The sequence below is a fragment of the Eupeodes corollae genome, chromosome 1, assembly GCF_945859685.1.
Source record: "Eupeodes corollae chromosome 1, idEupCoro1.1, whole genome shotgun sequence".
NCBI lineage: Eukaryota > Metazoa > Arthropoda > Insecta > Diptera > Syrphidae > Eupeodes > Eupeodes corollae.
The window spans coordinates 245,412,299-245,436,707 of NC_079147.1; the positions used below are offsets into that span (position 1 = coordinate 245,412,299).

General features: G+C 33.0%; 2 protein-coding genes across 2 annotated transcripts in view; one reads left to right on the plus strand and one right to left on the minus strand.

Annotated features, from left to right (window-relative positions):
• The first annotated feature begins 619 nt into the window (after window positions 1-619).
• On the plus strand, window positions 620-15,480 carry LOC129943458 (SAM50-like protein CG7639). Its single transcript, XM_056052924.1, has 8 exons — window positions 620-819; window positions 13,320-13,409; window positions 13,491-13,612; window positions 13,674-13,994; window positions 14,063-14,174; window positions 14,247-14,678; window positions 14,734-14,860; window positions 14,917-15,480. Exons 2-8 carry the CDS (start codon window positions 13,347-13,349, stop codon window positions 15,066-15,068), a joined length of 1,329 nt encoding a protein of 442 aa, XP_055908899.1. The 5' UTR covers window positions 620-819; window positions 13,320-13,346; the 3' UTR covers window positions 15,069-15,480.
• Window positions 5,810-24,409, minus strand: part of LOC129943457 (SH3 domain-binding protein 5 homolog) — a 119,087-nt gene continuing 100,487 nt past the window's right edge. The window contains exons 2-5 of the mRNA XM_056052923.1: window positions 8,865-8,927; window positions 8,536-8,713; window positions 8,255-8,457; window positions 5,810-8,171 (exon numbers count right to left, since the gene is read on the minus strand). Of these exons, the coding sequence (XP_055908898.1) occupies window positions 7,248-8,171; window positions 8,255-8,457; window positions 8,536-8,713; window positions 8,865-8,927 (1,368 nt within the window). The 3' untranslated portion in view covers window positions 5,810-7,247. The remainder of the gene's footprint in view (window positions 8,172-8,254; window positions 8,458-8,535; window positions 8,714-8,864; window positions 8,928-24,409) is intronic.

Sequence of the window (24,409 nt, forward strand, 5' to 3'; positions counted from 1 at the left end):
TAATACATTTTTATTTAGGAATGAAAGAAATTATATTAAAAATTTTAAACGTTGTAGAAAGATATACGGACACCAGACCGGTAGCAGCTAATGAAATTTAATTCAAAGCAATAGACGAGAGGCGGGATTATTACTGTAAATATTTTAGTATGCTTCTGACAGCTGCTACACTAATACACTTACAAAAAGATATTGCTACGTTTTTTCTTTCCATTGGAACCAAAAAATATTGATTTTTAGTAGCGACGGGCCGTCTATTTCATGTGGTTCAATGGAAATCGACATTATATTTAAATCAATTTAAAAATAAGCTATTTAGTATTTACTAATAAAAACAATTATTATTTTGAAGTGCCAAAAGGTAATAATAGCTACAATCACTCATTTACTTACTTATTTCAACTTTAATTATGATTTTAACTTTCTTAGCCAGTTTCAAAGCTCTGCACGAAAATTCACACAAGGAAATTCTATTTGAGTTCAGCAAATGGAAATACTTATCACACAAAATTGGTCTGAATGATGTCGATTATTCTACCTCAGAAATTCGAGTCTCGAAATTGTTTTTTTTGTGCAGTTTTCAAAAAATGACATTTCTCCACATGACAAGTGACAATCGGTTCTTTTTTATTTTTATTTCCAATTCGAAAATTTTCGTGTAATGTGTTCGTGAATTGAAGTTGATTTCGCTGGCTCTTAATTCTTGTGTCTATCATCGAAAATAATGCACTTAAAAGCATTTTAAAATAAATTTATAAATTTACAAATAATTGGCATAGTTACTTTAATTAAATCGTCTTTTTATTTAAGCATTAAAGGGTAGGTATTTATTGAAATTTGTGTACTTTATTATGTAATAATTTTATAAAGTTTTGGCGAAAAGAAAGAAATCTATGTGAAATCATTTAAAAATCTGGAAAAACATAACAAAAACAGAATCTACAATTTTTAGGCGAGTTTAAGAATGTTATAAAAAAAAAAACAATTAATACTTTAATAACAAATTATTTAAGGGAATTAAAAGAACTTTAGTGTTTTGTTTTTTGGAGATGTTTTTTGAAATTCATAAGTTCAATGATGTCACCTGTTAAATCATCATATTGCACGCGTAAAGGCTGAATATTTACATTTTGTTTGTCTTTTGTTTAAATTTAGAATTTCACTATCGATAGACTTTTTTCCGATCATTACGAAACTTAATAATTTGTACGTGTATTCTTATGAAGTGGTTTGGGTGAGTGCAGACGGTGGCATCAGTTTACCTACATACTTTTCCTGTTCCTGATTAACATTTTCTTGTTTTCATTGTCAAAAAATAATTTATAGACAATCAGTTACAACATGCTTCCCACTTCTTGTAAGGAGTATCCGGTCCAAATTAAACAGCAAATGTTACTTGGTTCTAATACAACATTTTTGTATACCTATTTTGGAGGAATTAATTTCAAATACTCCTCATTCATTTAAGACTGTTAACAAAACAGTTGAAGAAGAAACAATTTTAAATAGAAACAGATTTTAAAATAAAGAACAATTCATAAGGATGCTATTATGTCAATGCGCAACGAAGCTCTGATTCAACAAATAGGTACATTAGCGAAAAAGCATATAAGTTTATTGAATCATTTGAGGCAGCCAGTTGTATTTTCTTTTATTTTACTGATATGTTAGCCTTTCCGTATAATTATAGCTATTTTTGTATTTTATTGCATAAACACCCTTCTTTTTTGAACCAGTTGTAAGTTTCATGTTTGGAGTATGTTTAAATGTTCCTTGATTTCCATGGACTAGATAGCTGGAGGCCAGCCTCGTGTCCCTTTAGCAAGTCTTTCCATCTATCGCGAGCCGACGTCGTCTAGTAGTTTTAGTCTTCTAATTTATGCCATCCCTCCAGCGAGAGCATATAATTATAAAGACATCATCAAAATCAATACACAATTTAAAATGTTTGTGAAACAAAACTCGAAACAATGTTGTTTTTCGCTGCATATTTTTGCAATATCGATTTTCAGTGTGGAATTTGCAATAAATAAGAAAAAAAATTAAAATTTAATTTTATTCCTTTTAAATTTTTAAAATCTTTAAGTAAACTGTCTCGTTTTTTTTTTAATTGATGGCGCTACGGTCCCGTGGAACTAGAGCCTCACCTAACAAACTTCTCCATCTAGTTGGGTCCCAAGCTAGATGGCCCAGTTTGACGCTCCAAGTTGGGTGAGGCAACTTCCCACTTGAGCTCGCCACCTGATCCGCGGTCTTCCTCTACTGCGCTGCCCTGTGAGTGTGGATTTGAAGACTTTCCGGGTCGGATCATTGGTTTCCATGCGCTCTACGTGACCCAACCATCTTAGTCGTTGGACTTTTACCCTTCTGGCTAAGTCTACGTCGCTGTATAGGCCGTACAGCTCGTCGTTCCATCTTCTCCTCTACTCCCTTTCGATGCATACGGGACTGTATATCACACGAAGAACTTTTTTTTCGAAACAAAAGGTGCTTTCATCCGCTTTTGTCATAGTCCATGATTCTGCACCGTATAGCAAGACGGAGTTGATAAGGGTCTTATATAGCGACACTTTGGTCCTTCGAGACAGGACTTTCCACTCAATTGCTTTCTTAGTCCAAAAATAGCGATTAGCAAGAGTTATCCTGCATTTGATCTCAGCGCTGGTGTTGTTTTCTGCGTTTACAGCGGAGCCTAGGTAGACGAAGTCCTTGACTACCTCAAAGTTACGTCTGTCGATGGTGACGTTTTGACCAAGACGTCGGTGTTGTAGGTCCTTTCTTGACGAAACCATTTAATTTGTTTTGCCCTCATTAACAGTTAATCCCATTTTTGCCGCCTCTGCCTCAATACTCACAAAAGCCCCATTGACATCACGGTGAGTTTTTCCGATTATGTCAATGTCATCAGCATATGCTAGTAATTGGACAGACTTTTTGCTTCCAAACTTTATGGAGCAGCGTGAATTCTCCATGGTCATGGCAGGGATGCCAAAACTAGACAAGGATCTATACAGCTCGTCCCTGTAGATGCTGTCATATGCGGCCTTGAAATCGATGAAAAGATGGTAGGTGTCGATTTGGTGTTCTTGGGTTTTTTCCAGGATCTGCCGTAATGTGAATATTTGATCAACTGTGGACTTTCCTGGTCTAAAACCACACTGATAAGGACCTATCAGGTTGTTGAAGATTGGCTTTAGACGTTCACATATTACGGCAGAGAAGATTTTGTAAGCGTTGTTAAGTAGACAGATTCCTCTATAGTTGGTGCAGCTTAGAGGGTCTCATTTTGTCAGGATCGGGCAAACAATACTGAGGTTCCATTATTTTTTCCGACCATATCTTACAGATAAGTTAGTGCATGCTCCTAACCAACTTATTTCCAGATGCTTTAAAGAGCTTGGCATTCAAGCCATCTGCTCCAGCGGCTTTATTACACTTCAGCTTAGATATGGCAATATTTACTTCGTCTTAGTCTGGAGGACGGTATTGTTTGGCTTTCGTCGTCTATGTTGAATGGATCATCCTGCCTGACAGCGGAATTCGGTTAGTCATCGCCGTTAAACAGTCTGCAGAACAACTGGTCCTTCCATATCCTCAGCATTGACTGCAGTTCCACTATGATGTTTCCACTTTCGTCTATGCAGCCTTCGGTTCTAGGTTTATGTACCTGTGAATTTCGTTTCACCTGTTCATAAAACTTTCGAACTTCATTCCTGCTTTTAAACCTCATGCCTTCTCTTTTTCCTTCTGAGAAGTCGGTGTTCCTCTCGCCTCTTCTGCTCATAGAGTTCATAAGCAGCTCTCGTCCTTTTATGCAGCGCCGCTTTGCGTGCCTGTTGTTTGGCTGCATTCGATAGGTAGAGGCAGAGGCAACTTCTCTGATTGCATCTTGGCAATGTTGCCACTGGTTTTCAATACATTGTGTTGGCGGCAGAGAACTTCGAGAGAGATTACTTGTAACTCGGTCGGAAAAGGATCTCTACCCTCATTACTTAACAAATTATTCTTCTCGAAATCATTTCCATTATGAACCTTGTTTTACTCTCAAATACGATGAAGGATTTATGTACAGCTAATTCTGTTCATTTGATAATGTCGATGTTGTTTGCGTAGCCAGTATATGACTAGACCTTTTGTTAATGGTTCGTCTTGTAAAAAGTTGACGAGTGACCCAAAGCCTTATTAATATCAGGGGCCCGATTATGGGGTTCGCGACGATTCGTTTTGCTAGCGAGTATGCCATTTTTCAATTACAGTGGACGTCCAGTATAACGAATGATATAATGTTCGAGGTCATTCTCTATATCGAGAGCGTTCGTTATATCGATCGACTTTTCCATTAAAAAAAATTTAAGTAAGTGGTTGATTTATTAATTTTCTTAATAATTTTGGCACACGGAATTTTATTGAAATTTCCTTAAGTGAAACGCCTTTGTTGCACTCATCAATAATTTGACTTTGTCCTTTAATGAAAGCCGAGTACGTTGAGATTTTGTATTCATTTTAATATTTTGTACACAAAACTAAATCTACAAAATTATTACGGAGCGTTTCAACCAGACGAGACTTTAAACAACAAAAATACTATTTAACTGCTAACATTATCTTGCCGTCGTGTCATTGAATATGTGTGTGTAAGACCGTACATAAAATTCAAAACTGCATAGCGATAGACAAACCAAAAAATAAGAATTCTTACAAAAATGTTTTAGTAGGCGATGCGAAGACTAAATGAAAAACAGAAAGCTTGTTATAGTTTTGAATCTTTGGCGCACACACATACATATGTACGAGAATAAACTTATGTGTTGACATAAAAATATATGCACAGATCACAATGGCAAGAAAAAAAATTATTTTAAGGCAATATATATACGCGTTCGTTATATCGGATAGCAAATTTTTATCATCGTTTGTTATTTAGAGATGTTAATGTACATTTCAAAAGCGTTCGTTATATCGCAAATTCGCTATATCGGGCATTCGTTATATTGGACGTCCACTGTATTGTTTTTGCTTTCGCCTTCTTCGTTTTGAATTCAAAGGCGAATTTGAAATGTCATAATGTTTGTTGGCGAGTTGAAATCCGGCAGCTTTTTTTGAGCGGATTCACTGTTCAATTTCGTGGATTCTTTCTTGATTGTAATTAAATAATAATGTGAGTTAGCTTTATTTTTTTTTTAATTTATTATAATTTATCCACAATAAAATATAAAATTTTAAAATCGTTTATTCTCCTGAACACCCATAATCTTGGGGATTGTTGGGATTCCTCAAATTCCTTACTTTCAGAATAAATATACACCATAATTGATTCTATTTTTTAAATTTAATACTGTTTATTAAATAAATCACCGCAAATCACTCAAATTCAATTAAAACAAACTATTTTCGCTTCCCCGCGAATTCGTTAATAAGGAAACACAACGTGAGTTTCTTTGGCAATGGCACTTTTTATACAATGCCTTTTTGGTTCAATGTATCCTTCCTAGTACTTTGGACTCTTTCTGAAAGAGTAAAATACGACGATGAGTCGAATCTTGCACTCTTCAAGGATGTAGAAACGTTAAGCAAATTACACTGACGTGGAAGCTTTTATTGCTTATATTAAATTAATTTATTTTTCTACAAAAAAAAAACCTTGGATCCATTCAATTAATGTTAAGTTGATTGTTAATTGTAGGCTTCAAAGATGCATTCATTACGCGTCAATAATAAAACATTTCTTAAGTTTAACATCAATCGATTGTTTTATTTGATTTCACTTTCCAAATAGATCAATCAATTTGTTTAGAAAAAACGCTTCATAATAATATTGAAATGTTTCATGTTTATTTTTATTTAATTTTATTCAGTTAGTGTCATATATATATATTTATTTAATACACAATATTTATTTATCTACTTTTTAATAATTATAATATTTCGAATTTGTTTTTCTATTTCTAATTTCAATTTTCCTTTTTAATGTTTATTTTACGATTAGTTTATAATTTATAAACTGTGTAACTTTTAAAATATTTATTTATTTTAATTAGTCTATCACATAATTGATCTCCAGCATATTCTGTTTTTTTTTAATTCTTTTCTTTTTTGTCTGGTTTAAGAGTTGCACTAACTTAATTATTTGCGCTTTTATGATATTTTCTATGTAAAAAAAATTAAATTTACTTTTTATGTTTTTATGAATAAAATGGAAAACATTTTTCAACGAAAATAACTTTATTCGGTTTATTTTAAAAATAATACCGACAACATTTTTCATTAATAACTACTTTCGTTTATTTGTTTTTAACATTTAACAATCAATTTTTTCAAATATAATTTTTCTTTTAAATTTCTTTGTATCTATTTATATATAGAAAAATAACCAATTTTTTTTTGTCGAGAAAATAAAGTTTATTCATTTTTTTTAATTTCAAGTTAATTTTTAATTCTATTTAATTTTTTTTCTTTATTAATTCTATGCAAATATTGCAAAATAATAACACTTTTGAGATGTTTATTGATTTCTATTGATTAAAATAATTTGCACTGTTTTTTTTTTTTAAATCTTTTCTTTTACGTTTATTTTATGGAATTTTAAATATTATGTATTTTTATGTTAGTTGAGTGAAGTTTTTGAATACATTTATTTTGATAGAACTTTCTAAAAAAGCTCTCAGTGAGGTGATCTCTAAGAATTGCACACATTCTGAAGATAGATTGGTAATTAACAAAAAAGATATAGAAAGCGAGTTGGAATTATGTCGATGCATTTTTTCGAAAATGGGTTAATTCATTTGAAAGATCCATTTATAGACACATGTGATATCTTCAGGCTTAGCAAATATCAGTTTTGAGAAGTGATTAAAAGCGTTTTAAATTCTTCTAAATCTTGTTAAAGAAACTTGGCGGTGTGTTTTTTTTAGCAGACTACATTTCAAATAACAAGAACAAGCTTTTTTGAAATACTGAGATGAGCTTTTACTAGACCGAAGACATGATGTGTAATTCAAAAAAATCACAGTGAGAATGGAACAAATCTTTTAACTGATTCCCCACGCTTCAATATCACCATCTTTACCTTCAAACTTGTATTGTATTAACTTTCTAATTAGTCACTGTTTTATTTTTTGTTATATTTTATTTTTATTCTAAAATTAATTGTGAGTTATTTTTGCAAAAAGAAATTGAGTAAACGGTCTCTTCTTAGTTCTGTTTTTACCTTTCGGTTTTATCTTATGATATACATATACTATTTTTCCCTAATCGAGTGATCTTCGACGCTGCTTCGTGTAGCCACCAATACGTGTATCTAAGCGAGCTAGTAGGGGCAATTCACGCATTGAAACATTCACTGACGGAAGCGGTTCCAAAGCTTTCAGCTTCTTTATGGCAGCGGAATGCTTTTGTGGTGTCACTGGAAGGCTGGATACTACATCACTCAGACTATCACTAAGTGCTGTTGGAGAGATTTGTAATAGAGGACCTTTAGCATTGCCGGTGGTGGCGGCGGCTTCAGCGCCCAACACTGATTGAGGTCTCTGCTGGGCAAATGGTCTCTCATTCAATTTAGTAGTACTCAAGGCGGCACATTCTTTCATCATCATCAAATGATCCAACTTGTCAACAGTTGCGTTTAATTCACTCTCCCAGACGTCCTGTTCTTGTTGGCCATCGCCTCCTTCGACTGGACGAACGGCCAATGTTTTTACCTTCTGGCGCAGCTCTTCGACAAGGTCTTCGTCAATTTGTTGTTGCTGTGGTTGTTCTTCTTCGTTGTCGGTTTCCATATCAGCGCCACCATCGCCACCTCGTTCACTTCGCATTGAGCTGCTAGTTGTTGTCAAAGACATTTCACTGCCCATCGACGGAAGGTCACAGCGTTCTAGTTCGAGATTGAAGTCAGGCAAGGATGCTAGTTCGGCACCAACACCGGGCTCTCTAGGGCCTGGCGGTGGGGTTGTCATGGCAACAAAATCACCACGTTGACGGTGGATTTCATCGCTGATGCGTTCGAGATTACGTAAAGCTGTTGAGTATGTTTGTTTTGCGTTTTGAACTTGTGCTTGGAGTTCTTGGATGCGATTCTTTTGGGTTTGCAATTGATCCTGGCAGATTTGCTTCTCTTCGAAATAGGGACGTGATTTAGCTATGCTACGACGGAAACGTTCCTCCAATTGTTGAACCTTAAAAGAGAGACACACACACCCAATAATCAAATCAAATATAATTCAAACAAAAATTAGGGCTCAATTTCAATTTTCCTTACCTTCATTTCGGCAGCATTAAATAACTTCGCCTTCAATTGATGTTCTGCGTGACTTTCAGCCTTTTGTTTTTCCGCATCCATTACTTTTTGTGTGGCATGATTGAGCATTTCCTGCCACGCAGTGTCGAATTGCCATTCATGTGAATTAGACATAAATCTTTGTTCGGCCAATGCAACTGTTTCCTTAGCTGCTGCATGAATTTCTATTTAGAAAAAAATACAATAAAAAAACATAAAATACGATAAAAGAAAAGACCAAGGAGGAAGAGAAAAAAACTTACCATTTGCCCTCTGAAACTTGACGGCCACTCTCTGACATTCAATTTGTGCTTCACGTGCTTTCTCCAATGCTTCATGGTATGGACGTGCTTTTTCAATACAATTGCCTAGTTTCTTCGAAGAGAGTTTTAATCGACGTGTGGATTCATTTAATAGGATGCGGAATGTTGAATTTGCTTCCTACAAAATACAAAATAACCATAAAAATGTATTAGCACATGAAAAGTAATGCAAAAAAAGTAGTTTCAAAGGAAAGGAACTTAATGAAGCTTAAAGGTTTCAAATCATCAATTTTATTTTCAATTATGTAATTTTTTAAGTGTTAGGTTACCTCTAGTTCAATCTCGAGTTTGTTTATCTGGTCTGTTGCAGTATTGAGATTCTCCAACTCAATCTGTAATTAAAAGAAAAGGTTTAATTAATAAAAGTAAAAATATGGAAACATTGATTATTTATTCAAAAAGTTGCTTCAAAGGAAAAAGAAGTATAGAAAGTTTAAGGAAACTTGGAATAAAGGAAGTCTGACAAAATAAAGGCCTTTTCAAAGGAATCTGATAGATGGCTTGTCGACACATTTCCTATCCATGCCGATGCCATTGAAGCATAAGAAATCAAGAAGTATCGAGAGCTTTTGATTATTCTCCTCTTCGTTCTCATAGCAACATAGACTGGAAATTTCAAAATAATTGCTCCAATTATTTCTTGCACCTTCAATAAATTCATATTCCATTTTTTTTTTCATCATCATAATGCACCTTCACGTAAACTGTTTTATTTATTCATGCAAATATTTCTTTGAGTGATGATTGGTGATGTAAAGCAACATCGTAAATAAATTTGATTGAATGCCTCAATAAATATATAAAAGGGTGAGGTTGTAAATAGATTAAGGCTAAAAAATAAATAATATTGACGTTGAATTCATTGGAGAAGGAGTGGCATCATTTAACCTCTACTTTCACTTGTTTAATACGTTGTTAAGTGCGGAACAAGAACACATTTAATTCAAAGTTACAATAAACTTTTTGTTTTATTATGTTTAATAAATTATGTAGGTTGATGTAATTTGTATGTAATAGGAAAAACTTTTGTTCGTTTTATTACAAAATCGTTGGTTTATTACAAGACTTGGCTTCAAGTTGAACTTAATTGGCAGAAGCTCTGTACGTGAATGTAAAGCTGCTACCTGTAGGCAGGGTTTTAATTGCCTTTTTGCAGTTAGCAAATGGCTCGTATCCAGTTTGAAAATGTATATTTTACCAAACCAGTTGAATTAGATGGTATTTTGGAGTCTTTCTGAGCTTGTTACTGACCAGGAAACAAATTGAAGGGAACAAAAATTCACAAATATGACTACATGGGATCTAGGTTAGGTGAAATGGGTGCTTGCTTAAGAAGCCAACACAATTAGACCAGTAGTTAATGCGTTGTGATTCCACATGGATCTAAGGGCTTTTCTACTCGTTAAGCCATTTAGAGCTTATAATGAAGCAGGTAAGGTTAGGTTAATGTGGTTGTCCAAAATGGAATAGGACACACCTAGTCCAGTTTAATGGCCCATTATGAGACAGCGTTTGACACAATAAATGTCGGAATTTATCAGATCATTGCGAATATTTTAGAAGAAGTCTTCTAAGTAGAGTCTTTCCCATTATGATACAGTGTTTGACACAATAAATGTCGGAATTTATCAGATCATTGCGAATATCATAGAAGAAGTATTCTAAGAAGACTATTGAAGACCAGAGCTGTAAAAGAATGCAATCATTTGGTATTTCATCGCGAAAAGTCCCAATCATTTAACTGAATTTTGAGAATGCATTAACATTGCTTAATGCAATACTTTAACTTCGAAAACAAATTCCCAGTTAATTTTGAAGTCTTTTGTAAAAAAATCATTTAGAGCAGTTAAAAGACTTAAAGTCAAAAGAATGCATTACTTTTTACTGCTTGCAAAAGTCTTTTACATTCTTTGCATTCATTAAGTCTTTTGATTGCATTCAATGTAGTGCAGTCATTTGAATGCTTTGAAGTCTTTTTACTGCTTGAAGTCTTTCTACTGCTTGAAGTCTAAAGACTACTTTTTATGAATGTATTGTTCAGAAGGTGTGAGCATAGGCTAAAACATATAAGGTGGCTTCTAAAAAAAGACGTTTGTGTAGGTGTTCTTAGTTCGGGCAGGAGAAACACTTTTTCAAAAAAAACTAACTCAAATATAAACTAAATTATTATTAAAAAAAACGTGCAACATTAACCTTCCTTTGTTGTATAGTTTTTTTTAAATTTCTGAATTAAATGATTTCACTTCTTTTTGAATTCAGTTGATTAAAAGAGCAAAGTAAATGCTAGTCGTAAGGAACCTGATGATAAACTTTATAGATAGACTTAAAGCACTCAAAAGACTTCAAGCAATAAATAGATTTCAAGCAGTAAAAAGACTTCAAAGCATTCAAATGACTGCATTACATTGAATGCAATCAAAAGACTTAATGAATGCAAAGAATGTAAAAGACTTTTAAAAGACTTACAAGAATGCGAGCAGTAAAAAGTAATGCATTCTTTTGACTTTAAGTCTTTTAACTGCTCTAAATGATTTTTTTCAAAAGACTTCAAAATTAACTGTGATTTTTTTTTCGAAGTTAAGTACTGACATGAAGTCAAATTATTCAAAATGTAAGTCTTTTCAATCATTTAACTGCAATACAAAAATGATTGCATTTTTTACAGCTCTGTTGAAGACATACAAATAGAAAATGTGAAACTGAGTTCTCCTCCTCATCGTCTATGCAACTTCTGTAAAAGTCATTTGAGGAAGCTACGAGGGCTGCTACTTATATTTCTGACCTAAAATAAAAAAAAAACAAAGCATTTCGATTAAAATTGGTTTTATTGTTTTTCAAAATATTATCCATTAAGAGCAATACACTTTTGCATGCGTTTGAACCAATTTCCGTAGCACTTTTTCCACTCTGATTGAGATACCTACAAAATATAGTTTTTGAAGGTATCAACGGCTTCTTCAGGGGTCGAAAAACGGTGTCCGCTCATTTTTTTTAATGTGCGGGAAACAAAAGAAATCATTAGGTGCTAAATCAGGACTGTACGGCGGATGACCCATCAATTCGATGTTTTGGCTGGTCAAAAATTACTTTGTTTGACCCGATGTGTGGGAGCTTGCATTGTCATGACGATGAATGATTCGCCTCTTCTTCTGCTTTTTTCGAATTTCTCCGATCACTTCTGGTAAACAAATTGTGTTTTACCATTCAGAATTGACCGACTTGCGTTGCTCTAACTACTGTCGCCACGTGACGACCGGTAATGTCTAAGAAACAGGCAATCATTTGCTTCGATTTGCTTCTTCCGCGAACAACTTTTGTTGGATTTGGCTCATCTTGGAAGACCCATACAGTCGATTGCTGTTTTTTTCGGGCTCATACGCATAGACCCATGATTTTTCACCTGTGTAGATATCATACACAGCCGTTGATGCAGCTTGACCGTATTTTTTCACCATTTCCTTGCACCAATCGACATAAGCCTTCTTTTGGGCGTTTGACAGATTATGTGGGATCCAACGCGAAAAAAATCTTTTTCACGGCCAAATGTTCATGTAATATCTTATTGATGCTGGTCATACTAAAGCCCGAAGATGACTCGATCTTGCTTTATCAGTTCATGCTCAGCATCGATATTTTGTGGCACAACAATCGATCTTGGACGACCTTCACGGAATTCATCCTGGAGCGAACGATGACCATGATTGAATTCCAGTTGTTTACAGTGCTTTATCGCTGTAGAAAGAATAATCCACGGCGAAAGTTATGAAAAATAATGGCATGAAATGTTTTTGCCCGAGATGCATTTTTAAAGTAACTGTCAACAATACAAATCGCACTTAAATGAAACATGTTCTTAAGAAGGTTATGGTTAAAAATGTCAAAAATTCCGTTAAAAATGACAGATAGCGCCTGGCAACACGTATTGTTACCTAGGCTAGAAATATAAGTAGCAACCCTCGTACAAGACGAAAAATATGCCTAATAGTTAGCACATTTAAAAGGAAAGAATTGTACCATCTAGTAAGAGATCTGTTGCTTTGAGCTTAAAGCGTTTGCCGAATCAGTTTTGTCAATAGATGAGTCATCAAAGGGTCTAAAATTCAGACCAAATTTTCATTTAAATTTAGTTTGAGTTGTCATTTCATTCGAAAAGTTAAACGTTTCAAACCTTAAGCAAAATAGGATCGTTGAACAAAATTTACTGATTTAAGCATTCGTTATGCAAACTTAATTTAAACCTTTGCTAGCAAAATATAAATTAGACCGCTTTGCAATCCAGGGTTGCATCGGTAGTTATGGAGCTTATAGAAGGAGTCACTTGTGATTTCAAGTAACAAAAACTGTCCATAACTACAAAAGAAATTCATAATAAGAGCAGAGCATAAGAAGTTGCCTTTGTTAAATTTTTTACCCCGAACGGCATTCATAAAAAGAATTGTATCATTTCGAGGTGAATGACATTTTTCTTTCTCGAGAAAATGATTGACCAATTAAGCTTGTACTGCGAGCTTGGTATTCAAATTCTTTTTTTCTTCTCATTTTGTCCAACAAGCTTTAATTGATAAATGACTGATGTGATACTTTAAATTTCACGAATGCCTTATTTACAATTATAAAAATTGTCTTGTTTCCAAGACAATCTTATAAAAATGATTTAAATTGCTTGTGTTGTTTTTTGCAAGCCATAAGATTTTGTAAGATATTTTGTTGAATTCTATTTCCAGGATTGATAGAGCAAAAATTTCACAAAAATGCCAAGGAGACGACCAAATGTACCTGCCCCAGAAGGGAAAGTAGATTTAGCAAAGCTTCCTGTAAGTTAACCAACTTATATTTCTTTCAAATTGTTCTTAATTATAATTTTTCTATTTTTTGTTGTTGTTGTTTGTTTAAAGGCCAGAGTAGACCGTGTTATTGTGACAGGTCTCTCAAGGACACACAATGATTATGTTATGAAAACTGCCGAAAGCCTTTTCAAAGTCACAAATTTTCAAGATGTTATGCTTGAGTGTATGAAGTAAGTGTTTTTTACTTATATTTCCTTATTTCACCTTTGTAACTTTGTCTTTCATCTTTAGCGCAAATTCCTATTTGCATGAATTGGGTATATTTAAAGAAATTGGTATAAAAATCGATGTTAGCCACGCACCAGATGCCACTCCAAATGGTTATGAAGTAACATTCAAAGGCAAAGAACTATCACGATTAGTTGGGTCAATTGGTACTGAAGTGGGTCAAAATGAAGGTTCCCTAAGAACAGAATTAACAATACCCAACATCTTTGGCAGAGGAGAAAGTTTAGCTCTACAAGGTTCCTACAGTAGTACACGGGCAAATGATGTTACGCTTAAATTTTGGAAATCATTCTTCCATACGAGGCTTTTTGAAAATAGACCTGAGTAAGTTAAATAAAAATAATACAACAACCTCAAACCAGTTTTTATTAATGTTGAAAATATTTTTACAGATTTTCATTATCAGTATTTAGACATATTGACCGAATGGATATTAGCTCATTTCAAAATTCCAATCTTGGGCTAATGAGTGATTTTTCAATAAGCACATTTTTCCCATTTCAGGTATTCTACCTACAACTTAATTTTTTAAGTGGAGATTTTTGAATGAAATTACTTTTTTTTTAATTTTCACAGCTTCGTCACTCCTTCCAATATGAATCCTCTGTGCGAGAGATCTCACTTCTGGGTAAATCAGTTCCATTTGCAATTCGAGAACACTGTGGCCCGAGATTAGCTTCACTTCTTCGTTATATTGTCGCCTATGACCAAAGAGACAATCCAGTATTTCCTAGTCAAGGAATTATGGTTAAGTCAACAAGTGAATACAGTGGATTGGGTGGCAATATTTCCTACATGAGCACCAATACACATGCTGAGGTCAGTGTACCTATAATTGGAGGAATAGTGGCCCAGCTTTGTGGACGAGTAGGAATTGTGAACCCAACTAAGTCAGCTAGTGATCTACCCATTAGTAATCTTTTCTATATTGGTGGACCACAAACACTTCGAGGTTTCCGATTTGGTGGTGCCGGGCCTCGAGTGGATGGTACTGCTATTGGAGCGCAGGTAAGTCCTAAATACAACATGTACTTTTTTGTGTAATACAAATTTTCCTTCTCAGAGTTACTGGTCAGCTGGATTTCATTTATGGAGTCCATTGCCATTCAGTGGAGTTTTCAAGGGCCTATCAAACAATTTCCGAACACATCTCTTCTATAACCTTGGTAATTTCAACTCATTTACAACTGGTAAGTCCATTCGAATGACCTGACTAGACAAACAAAATAAAATATTATTTTCTTAGAAAACATGCGAAGTGCTGCTGGTATCGGACTTGCATTTAAATTAGCCCAACGTGCCCGTATCGAGCTCAACTATTGTGTGCCAATCCAAAAATACCAGGGTGACAAGACAGTCAATGGTTTCCAATTTGGAATTGGTTATGAATTTGTTTAAAGTCTCAATCAGTCAAAGTTAATTCGGTTTATAAGAAATGTTTTGTTTTGTGTTCCAAGGAAGAGAGCGTTACTAATTTTACCTGAAGATTCTTTAACATTTCATGTCACAAACACACCGCCGCCGCCGCCGCCTTCGACCCTAACTATGGATGATGCTTTTTTTTGTTAATTAATTATTTAAAAATATGAAGAAAAAAAACGATTAAGAAATTCAATGCATTTTAAGAAGAAACGAAGATAATGTAGATTTTAGATTTAGTTGTCCCGCGCTAATGTTTCAATTTTAATGTAAAACTCAAGAGAAAGAAGAAAAAACTGTAAAACTTAAATATATTAATATATCATCACAAAATGCAAATAAAAAGAGAAAAATATCTATCATACAACAGCTATGACGTATGACAATTGAATTTCCTTGCTTTTTATTATTATTTTCAATCAAATATTGTATTTTGAGTGCAATATAAACAGAATTGCAGATAAAAGTCTAGAAGACTGATATTTATCGTCAAGTTTGCAAGAGAATGGGATCATAAATTCTTGAAAGAGGGAAGCAACAAATTTGAGAGGAAATTGATGATGATGATGATGCTTCTACTTTTGAAAAAATATTATATAAGTTTCAGAAGAGGGAATAGAGTAAAAGCTGGAGTAGAATGTAGAAGCAGGAACAGTGAAGAGAAAAAATAATTTACATTGAATGGCTTTATCTGCTGCTGCTCTATTGTCAGGCACTGTTTGATTAAATGCAATATATATGCACAAATATAAATTGAACTGTAGCGGGTGCAATTTTGTCCTTGGATGTTTGTTTTTGTATACATTTGCTGAGAGTAGAGTAAGCAAGCAACAGTTGACATTAAATGGAATTATTCCAATTCAAGTAAATTACGTCAATTGAATTGAATGATTGTGGTATAAATGGACAGAAAGAAGAAAAAAAGGAAAAGAAAATGTATTATGGAGAAAAAGTCATTTAATTAACGAGTTGCATTAAGAAGATGGGTGGGGTTGCAATTCATATGACGATAAATGTTGATTAAATTGAAAGCAAAGGAACAACAAGGTTTCTGATGTTGTTATGAAAAGAGAACACGAAAGCCTTAGATGAGAGTTTAATAAAAACATTAATAACTTAATAAATTTAGTGACGTAAGACCTTGAAGGAACAGGGAGTACCTATTGACTTCAATTATAAATTCCCAGTAGTCCTGAAAACACTAGAGATACTTTAGGTCGAAGTACATTTCTGAATTTTTTAATGGGGCAAATGAAAAGTGTTGTTTTAAACGGCTATTTCACTTTTAAGTACCATCGTGTATAATTTTACTATCCAAAAATAAGAAATTACACTCGTGTCACGTTTTATACGATTTGTTTTTGTTTACCTCATTTTCTATCCACCAGATAATCGTAAAACACACTTTCATCATCACGAAGACAGTGCTCAACGTGGTGCCAACTGTCTGTGCGTTGGTCTCGGATCTTGTGTTGGATTTTACTAGCTTGAGGTTCAATTCCGACAGAGAGTAGGAAATTTTTAAAAATAAAATAATAGTGTGTGTTTGTCGCCTTCTGACTACAAAAATTGCTGTTCCATAAGCAAGAGTAAGTAGATGGGAGGGCAAGACCAAATGTGATTCTATCACTCCACGGGGTTGTTTACGAAAAAACTAAAGTACTTTGACCCCACTAACTGAATCCAACATCTTTTTTTCTTCATAAATGGATAATGGTTTTTTTCTAATCACAGAAACAGGGCAATTTAAATGCTTTGAGATCATAAATTGATCATATCAATAATGTGGTGTATTTGTTGTAGTGGGCACTTTTGAATGTAAGTAGTTCCGGAAATTTAATGTAGGATTAAACAGTGATGGAAAAACTATAGAAATGGAGGCTTTCATTTTATTCAATGATTAATAACTCTAGCGAAAACTGAATTTCTTCCTTGCGGGTTTTATAATTCAATTACAAGCTTAACATTTTATAAACATTATAGAAGAATAGGGTGATTTTATGTGAGAAAATGTAAGTAAGGTGTTTTTTCTGTAATTCTTTCGGAATGTTTGTGTTGTTTTATATAAAATAGGCATTTTGAGTCTTTTTGGAAGAAAAATAGTTCAAAAATTTATAATATTAATATGGGTTGTTATTTATGTTGCAGTACTCTTTAAGTTAATTGATACAAACAAATCTTGGAAGTAGAGAAAAAATGACGAACAAAACAATGAGAGTAGGCTTTAAAGGGTTACAGAAATGAACTGTCTAAAGTTTTTTTTTTCAGTTCCAAAGCAGAACAGAAACGAAAAATAACTCGAAATTTTGAGAAACCTTAAATTCAATGCTTTCATGGTTTCAAAAAATACGCTTAGGTGCTCGGTAGATTTTGAAGCAAAATTACCGCATATGGGACGACAATAACGCAAGCGAGGTTGACCAGGTGATGCATTATGAAAAAATGACCGTTTGGTGTAGATTTTGGGACGGCGGCGTAATTGGTCCTTACTTTTTGAAAACGACGTTAGTGAGGGTTCCAGCAGACCGGCGCTACATTAAATTAAATTGCAACATCTACCCGCTCTTATTCAAAAACCCTTAAGTATTATTTTTATATTTGTCAAAAAAATTGATGAGATAGCCTTGTTTAGACTAGATTCGTTATACCTATAATCTTTTGTTTTATCTTAAAATATAATAATATACCACAACTTTGGGGACCAGAGGAATTTAAAAATAAAAAATATCATCATCGAGCAATAAAAAAAAATTTAACTTTGGTAATCAAACACAAAAACGGGTATTTTGTTTTACAAATAAGTGTTGGTCAAAACATTAGCAACTAAAACTACCTCCATCTCTATATCATTCAAAAATTAATAACTTAAACAAATCATGTTAATTTTTTTCTAAAATGTAATATATTGTTGCGAAAATGACTTAGTCCACCATAAAAATAAACAACACAAACAGATCTTTTTTTCTGAACTCATCAGAAACAACGTTGAAAGAGACACCTGTTTATTGAAAAGAAGACAACTACAGGAACAGGATTCAAAAGGGAATTTTCAATTTTCGTGGAGACTTCGGAAGGCATAAAAGGAACACCAAAAACACTCTATATAAAGATATAAATCCCCGGTAGACATCTTGGTTTGCCTACAAGCTAAACCGGAAATCAGCCTCATAAACTTTTTCATAGTGTGCGTGTAATTTCTCCTCCAACTTATTAAATTTCCCCAAAAAACTCAGTAAGTGTGTCTATGTATGCGTGAAAACACGTCAATTTTTTCTCGTTGAATTCGTTCACATTACAAATACAATAATGTAAACAAATGGGTTTTGGAGGGTGATACGTACGAAGGATTTATATCTTTACTAGAGTGTTTTTGAGGAACACGTTAAATGAGGTGCGTTCTCTTTTTTCTGTCCAATACGGTTATTACCGCGTTTACAAGGAGAATTGAATCAGGATTTAGCACCGTATAAACCTGGATCGGATCGAAATAGGATTACTCGATCCAATCCCACTGAAAGAGGTGAATCGAATCGAAAATTTGTTTGTAAACTTGAATCGGGAATCGAGTTATTGGTGTGTGAGGTTTTGCTTGTGTGCGTGCGATAAGTTGTTTCGCTCTTGTTTGTTCTAAGCAGGCTTGCCAGATTGGGCTATTTAGCCCAAATCTAATCTTTGACGATTTTATTTTCCGTACACATGAATGATTTATTTTAATGGCGAAAATTATTCTTAAGAGTCAGTTTTTTAATTCATCGGCATTGTCATCCTCACTTGCAGTTAATAATATTAATATTTTTAAAATTCTTCATCACATAAAAACTGAAACCAATTTGAAAAATGATGATGAAATACAACTGAGCTTTGAATTTACTGAAATTGAAACAAAATACCCAAATGATAGTATACTTAAAGTAAAAGCTTTAATCAAACAATTTATACATACGTTTTCACATGAAATAGAGAAACGAATACCCGAAAACTACAACATTTTTAAGAAAATTCGTTATTTTAGTCCGTATGCCTTTACGAAAATCGGCAAAATTTTAAGGATCTACCCTTGGAGATAATACCAAAAATCAAGAAAACAGTACAGAATATTCAAAATTTAGAAGAACAATGGAATAAGCTCCCTTTACTCGATTGGCGTCCGTTTTTTCCCTCTAACTTTCCAACGAAATTGGAAGAATTTTGGACAGAGTTGGCTCTGAATGTAAAAAACATTTTGGGTGAATTAGTTTTCGGGTATTTCGTAATACAATTGTTAACTTTACCTGTGAGCAACGCTGTAGTAGAAAGAACATTTTCTTTCATGAATTGTGTAAAAACAAAACCAAGAAATCAATTGACTATAGCATTGCTCGATGTAATTATGCGCTTACGTATATTGATGTTACAGTTAAGAAAATTTGTTGTAAAGATTTTTTACCCTCGAATGAAATGATAAGTAAATTTAATCAATCAATGTACCAGTGTGATAAAAATGCCCATGACGATGACAGTGACGATGACGATAACTCTGCTAAGATATCGCTTTTCTAGACTGATTTGCAGCAGTTACCCTAATATGTTAAATGTCATAATATGTTAACTTTTCTTTTTTTTACGGACTTATGTTTCTTTTTCCGTTGTTTTTTTTTTTTTAATAAAAATGTATTATAATATTTTTTTTTTCATAAAAATGAATTGTGATTGAAGTTATAAGTTATTATAATTATAATTGGGCTACAAAAATTTTTAAATTGGGCTATGAAACTAGTTCAGAACATGGCAACCCTGGTTCTAAGCAAAAATAGAGCGTTTTTCTTTTTTAGTTCAGAGCAGAGCTCGAACTGTCAACTAAATAATTGTGTTTCTTTTTGAGCTCTGATCGAGCTTCAAATTCGTGTTTCTTTTTTAGCTCTGAACATGTTCAGAGCACGTTCTGTGAGCTCAGAATAAAATAACAGAGTAAAATGCTGAACACAAATAATTTGATATTTAAAGGAGGGATATTGAAGAAAAACATCCTCAAAACAATAAAAATGACGGAAGAGGATAGTCGCTTTAGTGCAGAAGGAAAGATAATTGAAAAAACTAATTGCATATAGCATTTTTATGAATCAATTTTTAGTTCAGAAATCAAATGGACCAACTCTATGACTGTTTTATTAATTAATTTGATTAAAGAAAATTTGTAACGCCTTCAAACAGGCGACATTTGAGATCATGACAGTTGAGTGCTCAAGTTGTTTCATAATTAAATCAGAGGGCTCTGAACATACTCTGCTCAGAACTCTACTCTACTCTGCTCGCTCAGACTCTGCTCAGAACTCAGCTCTGAACTAAAAAAGAAAAACGCCATAAATGGAGTATTTTTGGTTCTAAGCTGAATTTAATTTAGCGCTCGTCTTTGTGTTGAGAGCATTGTTATAAAATTTGAAATTTATTCACGTAGCAGTACGCACACAAATACAACCCAAATGTCATTTCGATTCCATTTGAATTCGATTCCTCGATTCAGTGCCACCATATACCTGGATCGAAATCTCAATTCGATTCGATTCCTCGATTCCTCTTGTAACCAGGGTATAAACGTGGTTTCAAGAAAACCGGATTGACGTGCTACAATGGCTAGATTTCACACCCAAAGAAAATCTATGGGACATGGCAGGAGACGCAAGGAGCTCCACCATTAAACACATTTGCGTTCTATGAACTGCTCAAACACATTTATTTGGTTCAATGTGAATTTCCAAAATTTAAAAGGATTGTTCAGGAATTGCCAAACATTACTTAACAAAAATGTAAACAAAGTTTGACATTCTGAGCCGTCAAACCATACAAACTTTTAATGAAGCTAAAAAACAACCTTCATAACATAGAATAAAGTTTTTATTTTTATTTGTTGAATAGTTTTGGGCTTACAATTAGAATTGCATTTGTAAGGTTTTTTTTGGAATTAACAAAAAAGAAAGTAATAAAGAAGAGGGTGCCTTTTTAAGAGGTTAAAACTTTGATAAATAAGGCAAGATAGAAATATTGTTAAAATTAATTTTTATTATTATAATTTGATACCTTATTTCAAGACTTCTTCCTCATTTCGAAAGAAATATGGGTTCGGCTTGAAGATTGACTTCGCAATTTTGCTTATTGTTAAAGCTTTTAAACCAGAAGTAAGCTTTATCACTAAACACAATAGTACAAAATTTTAAACAACCTAATTAGTGAGTCCAAAATTTAAAATTTTTATTTTCGTTTTGATAACTAGTAAAATGATTAATGGCTTTTGTTAAAAAACCAAGCATCCAAACATATCTAAAAAGTGACAGTTTGTAAAAGTAAACAAAGCAAATACGCTTAAACGGACCTATTAATTGGAATTCCCATCTGTTGACTGGACCATTCCATCCACCGTTCTTATAAGAATAATTGTAGATGTCATATGTACTTAGCGAATTGCTAAAGGTGAAAGTAGCCATTTCGTGATTCTAACAAAGCAAATTGTTAAGAGATAGTGAGATGTTAACATCGGCTACAATTAGGTAAATCGTCTTTTAAAGCTTAGTGAATTGCTTAAAATAGCTTTAACATTTTACTAAATCGTTTAAAATTTTACCCTTAAGTTGTTCTATGAACTTGTTCAAAGTAAATTTCCACAATTTGAAAGCTTTGTTTTGGCGTTCAAAAATTGAGCTTGACGTTCTCAGCTGTCAACAACAACCATCGAAACGTCTCATGCAACTAAGAAAACACCCTTTTTATAACATAAATTATAATTTTTTTGGACTAAGAATTGCCTTTGCAGGGTTTGGTTTGTGGTAAACGAAAATGTTGGTAAGCAAATGAAGTATAATTCAAATAATTTTTTATAAGAAAATGTAACCTTGAGAATTTATAACTTTGGCAAGTTACTAAACAGACAAAATTGATGATGTTCGTATTTTTAGTCTGATTCTTCCATATTTAGGTACGTTCCTTTAGAAACTTCTGTTAGGATTAATTTCATTTCTTTAGCACACAAATAAATGAAATAAAAAATATTTCTACCAATGAAAAGAAGAAAGAGAAGAAATAAAAAAAAGTAAATTTATTTGCGAATGCAATGTAATGTTTTTATTTTTCATTAAAATTAATGAGATTTATTCAAGAAAGTTTTCCCTTTTCGGAAAATAATTTTACATTTTACCTTGGGGAGAGAGAGAGAAAATAAAATTATCTAGCGGAAAGAGAAGGATTGTATTCAGAGGTACAATCAACGGTGATGTAGGTACATTTATATTTATTTTATTAGAGTTTTATTTCATTTTGTTTGATATGTTTATTTTATATTACTTTTGTGTGCTTCTCTTCTTTGCTGCATCATCAATGCTGAGGGTGGCGGCGGGAAATGGGAATTCCCATGTTTAATAGAAATTTTATTTTGTATTCAAATTACATTTTAATTGCTTTAAGTTTCGTGATTGTGAAGTTTGAAAAAAAAAACAACAACTAAATAAAAACACCATTTAGCCATAGTTAAGAAAATAATTTTAGTAACATCAACAACAAAACACTGCAAAATTATTTAACGAATCGAAGTATAAAAAATAAATACTTAATGACTTTTCTGTTTATAAAACAAAGTTGCATTTGACTTTGTGTAAAAAGTAACATCTTTAGTATTGAAAAGACGACGACGACGATTTGTCTTATCACGATTTCATGCAAAGGTCATCGCTATTGCCGTGCGAAATAATTTTACTATTGCCATTTTCATTCACGCTACTGCGATGCATCGCGGGTAAATTATTGCATTTTAAATGACTATATTATGGTAATGAGTTATAAGTTATGACGCAAAATTCTCATAATTTAATAATAGATTAGTAATTCAAACACAAAAAACATGAGTTTTATTTTGTTGTCGTATTGAAATTGAAATTGTGTGTTTATAGCACTTTCTGGCTAATGGGGTTTTATTTCTTTGCAATGGAAACTGATGTGGAAATATTTTTTCATTTTGATTTTTATAAAAATTATGATTATGATTTTTCAAGCATTGATAAAAGCGTATTTTAATTGATGTTTTTTTAGACGTGTGGTTTTAAATCTGGCAATACTTGTTTCGCACTTGATCTTTTTGACATCTGTCACTTGATTTAAGATAAGTTATGTTTGTTATTACACAAGGATTTTGTTTTACCAAAATATTGACTCGTCCAATATTTGGTCGAGATAATTGCCAAGCACAATCAATAATTCAGCTTCGTCTTGGACCTGTGGCGAGGCCTTCAAAATCAAGCGATTTAACTCCTTTGGACTATTTTTTGGGGGTTATGTGAATTGTCATGTCGCCTTAGTGGAAAAGTGGTAGAAAATCAGACCTCTCGGCTGGAATTTGTGCGATCCATCTGCAGCGGTATTTTAAACACAATAGCAGTTCCTTAACTTAATTTTATCTCAAAAACACGTCAATAAATTCTTGTTTCAAAGAATAAAATGATTACATCATTCATAGAATAACAAAGTGCTTCAGTGAACATTTATGCGATCTTATAGAGATGCAGCTATGAAGGTTTTAGACAATCTCAAAAACTGACTGTTCTTATGGCCATATTATTGATTTATTTTAAAACTAGTTTTATTGATTAACTTGTATGGAAAGGGGCTTTGAGATTTAAAAAGTTTTTCAGATTTATTATTTAGATGTCAGAAAAATAAATACATTTACTTTTGATATTTAAATCAAATAAATCAAAAAGAAAAACTTTAAAACCAACCGAAATGTTTTTCAAACTAGTTTCATCTTTGAATTAGTTTCAAAGAAACTCAATGAACTACATAAGTTTATAAAAGAAGAATTTCTGTACTTTTTTAATAAGCTTTAAGTATAAGCTTTAAAAAAGCTTTCACTTATTTAGCTTTTTTAAATGAAAAAGTGCATATTTTTAAAAATATAAACTACACAAAATATTACACGCAATACGACTTGGTGTAGCCTCAAATGACTTCTGCAGGAGCTATATGGACGAAGAAGAAGAGGAAACAATCTCTCACCTTCTCTGCACTTGCCCTGTTTTTTCACTAAGACGCAAACTTCATCTGGGAGACTACTCTTTTGATAATTCCAGTGAACTAGCTAAAAATGATATCAAATATCTTCTTCGCTTTATAAAAAGCTCAAAATGGTTCGACTAGTAAGATGTAATTCTCTAGATTCATGTGGTATCACAATGGGCCTTTTCTTTTGGCCTAAGTGTGTGGATTCTAAATCCGCAGCCATGTTAACCTAACCTAACCTAACAGTTTTTTTGACGTCTAGTTTATAATGGCTGCGTTCAATCTCGTGTTGGATAGGGTAT

Coding starts and splice junctions, on each gene's coding strand:
- LOC129943458 (XM_056052924.1), top strand. CDS start 13,347: ATGCCAAGGAGACGACCAAATGTACCTGCCCCAGAAGGGAAAGTAGAT. Junction 14,679..14,733: donor GTACTGCTATTGGAGCGCAG/GTAAGTCCTAAA, acceptor TTTCCTTCTCAG/AGTTACTGGTCAGCTGGATT. Junction 14,861..14,916: donor TTTCAACTCATTTACAACTG/GTAAGTCCATTC, acceptor TTATTTTCTTAG/AAAACATGCGAAGTGCTGCT.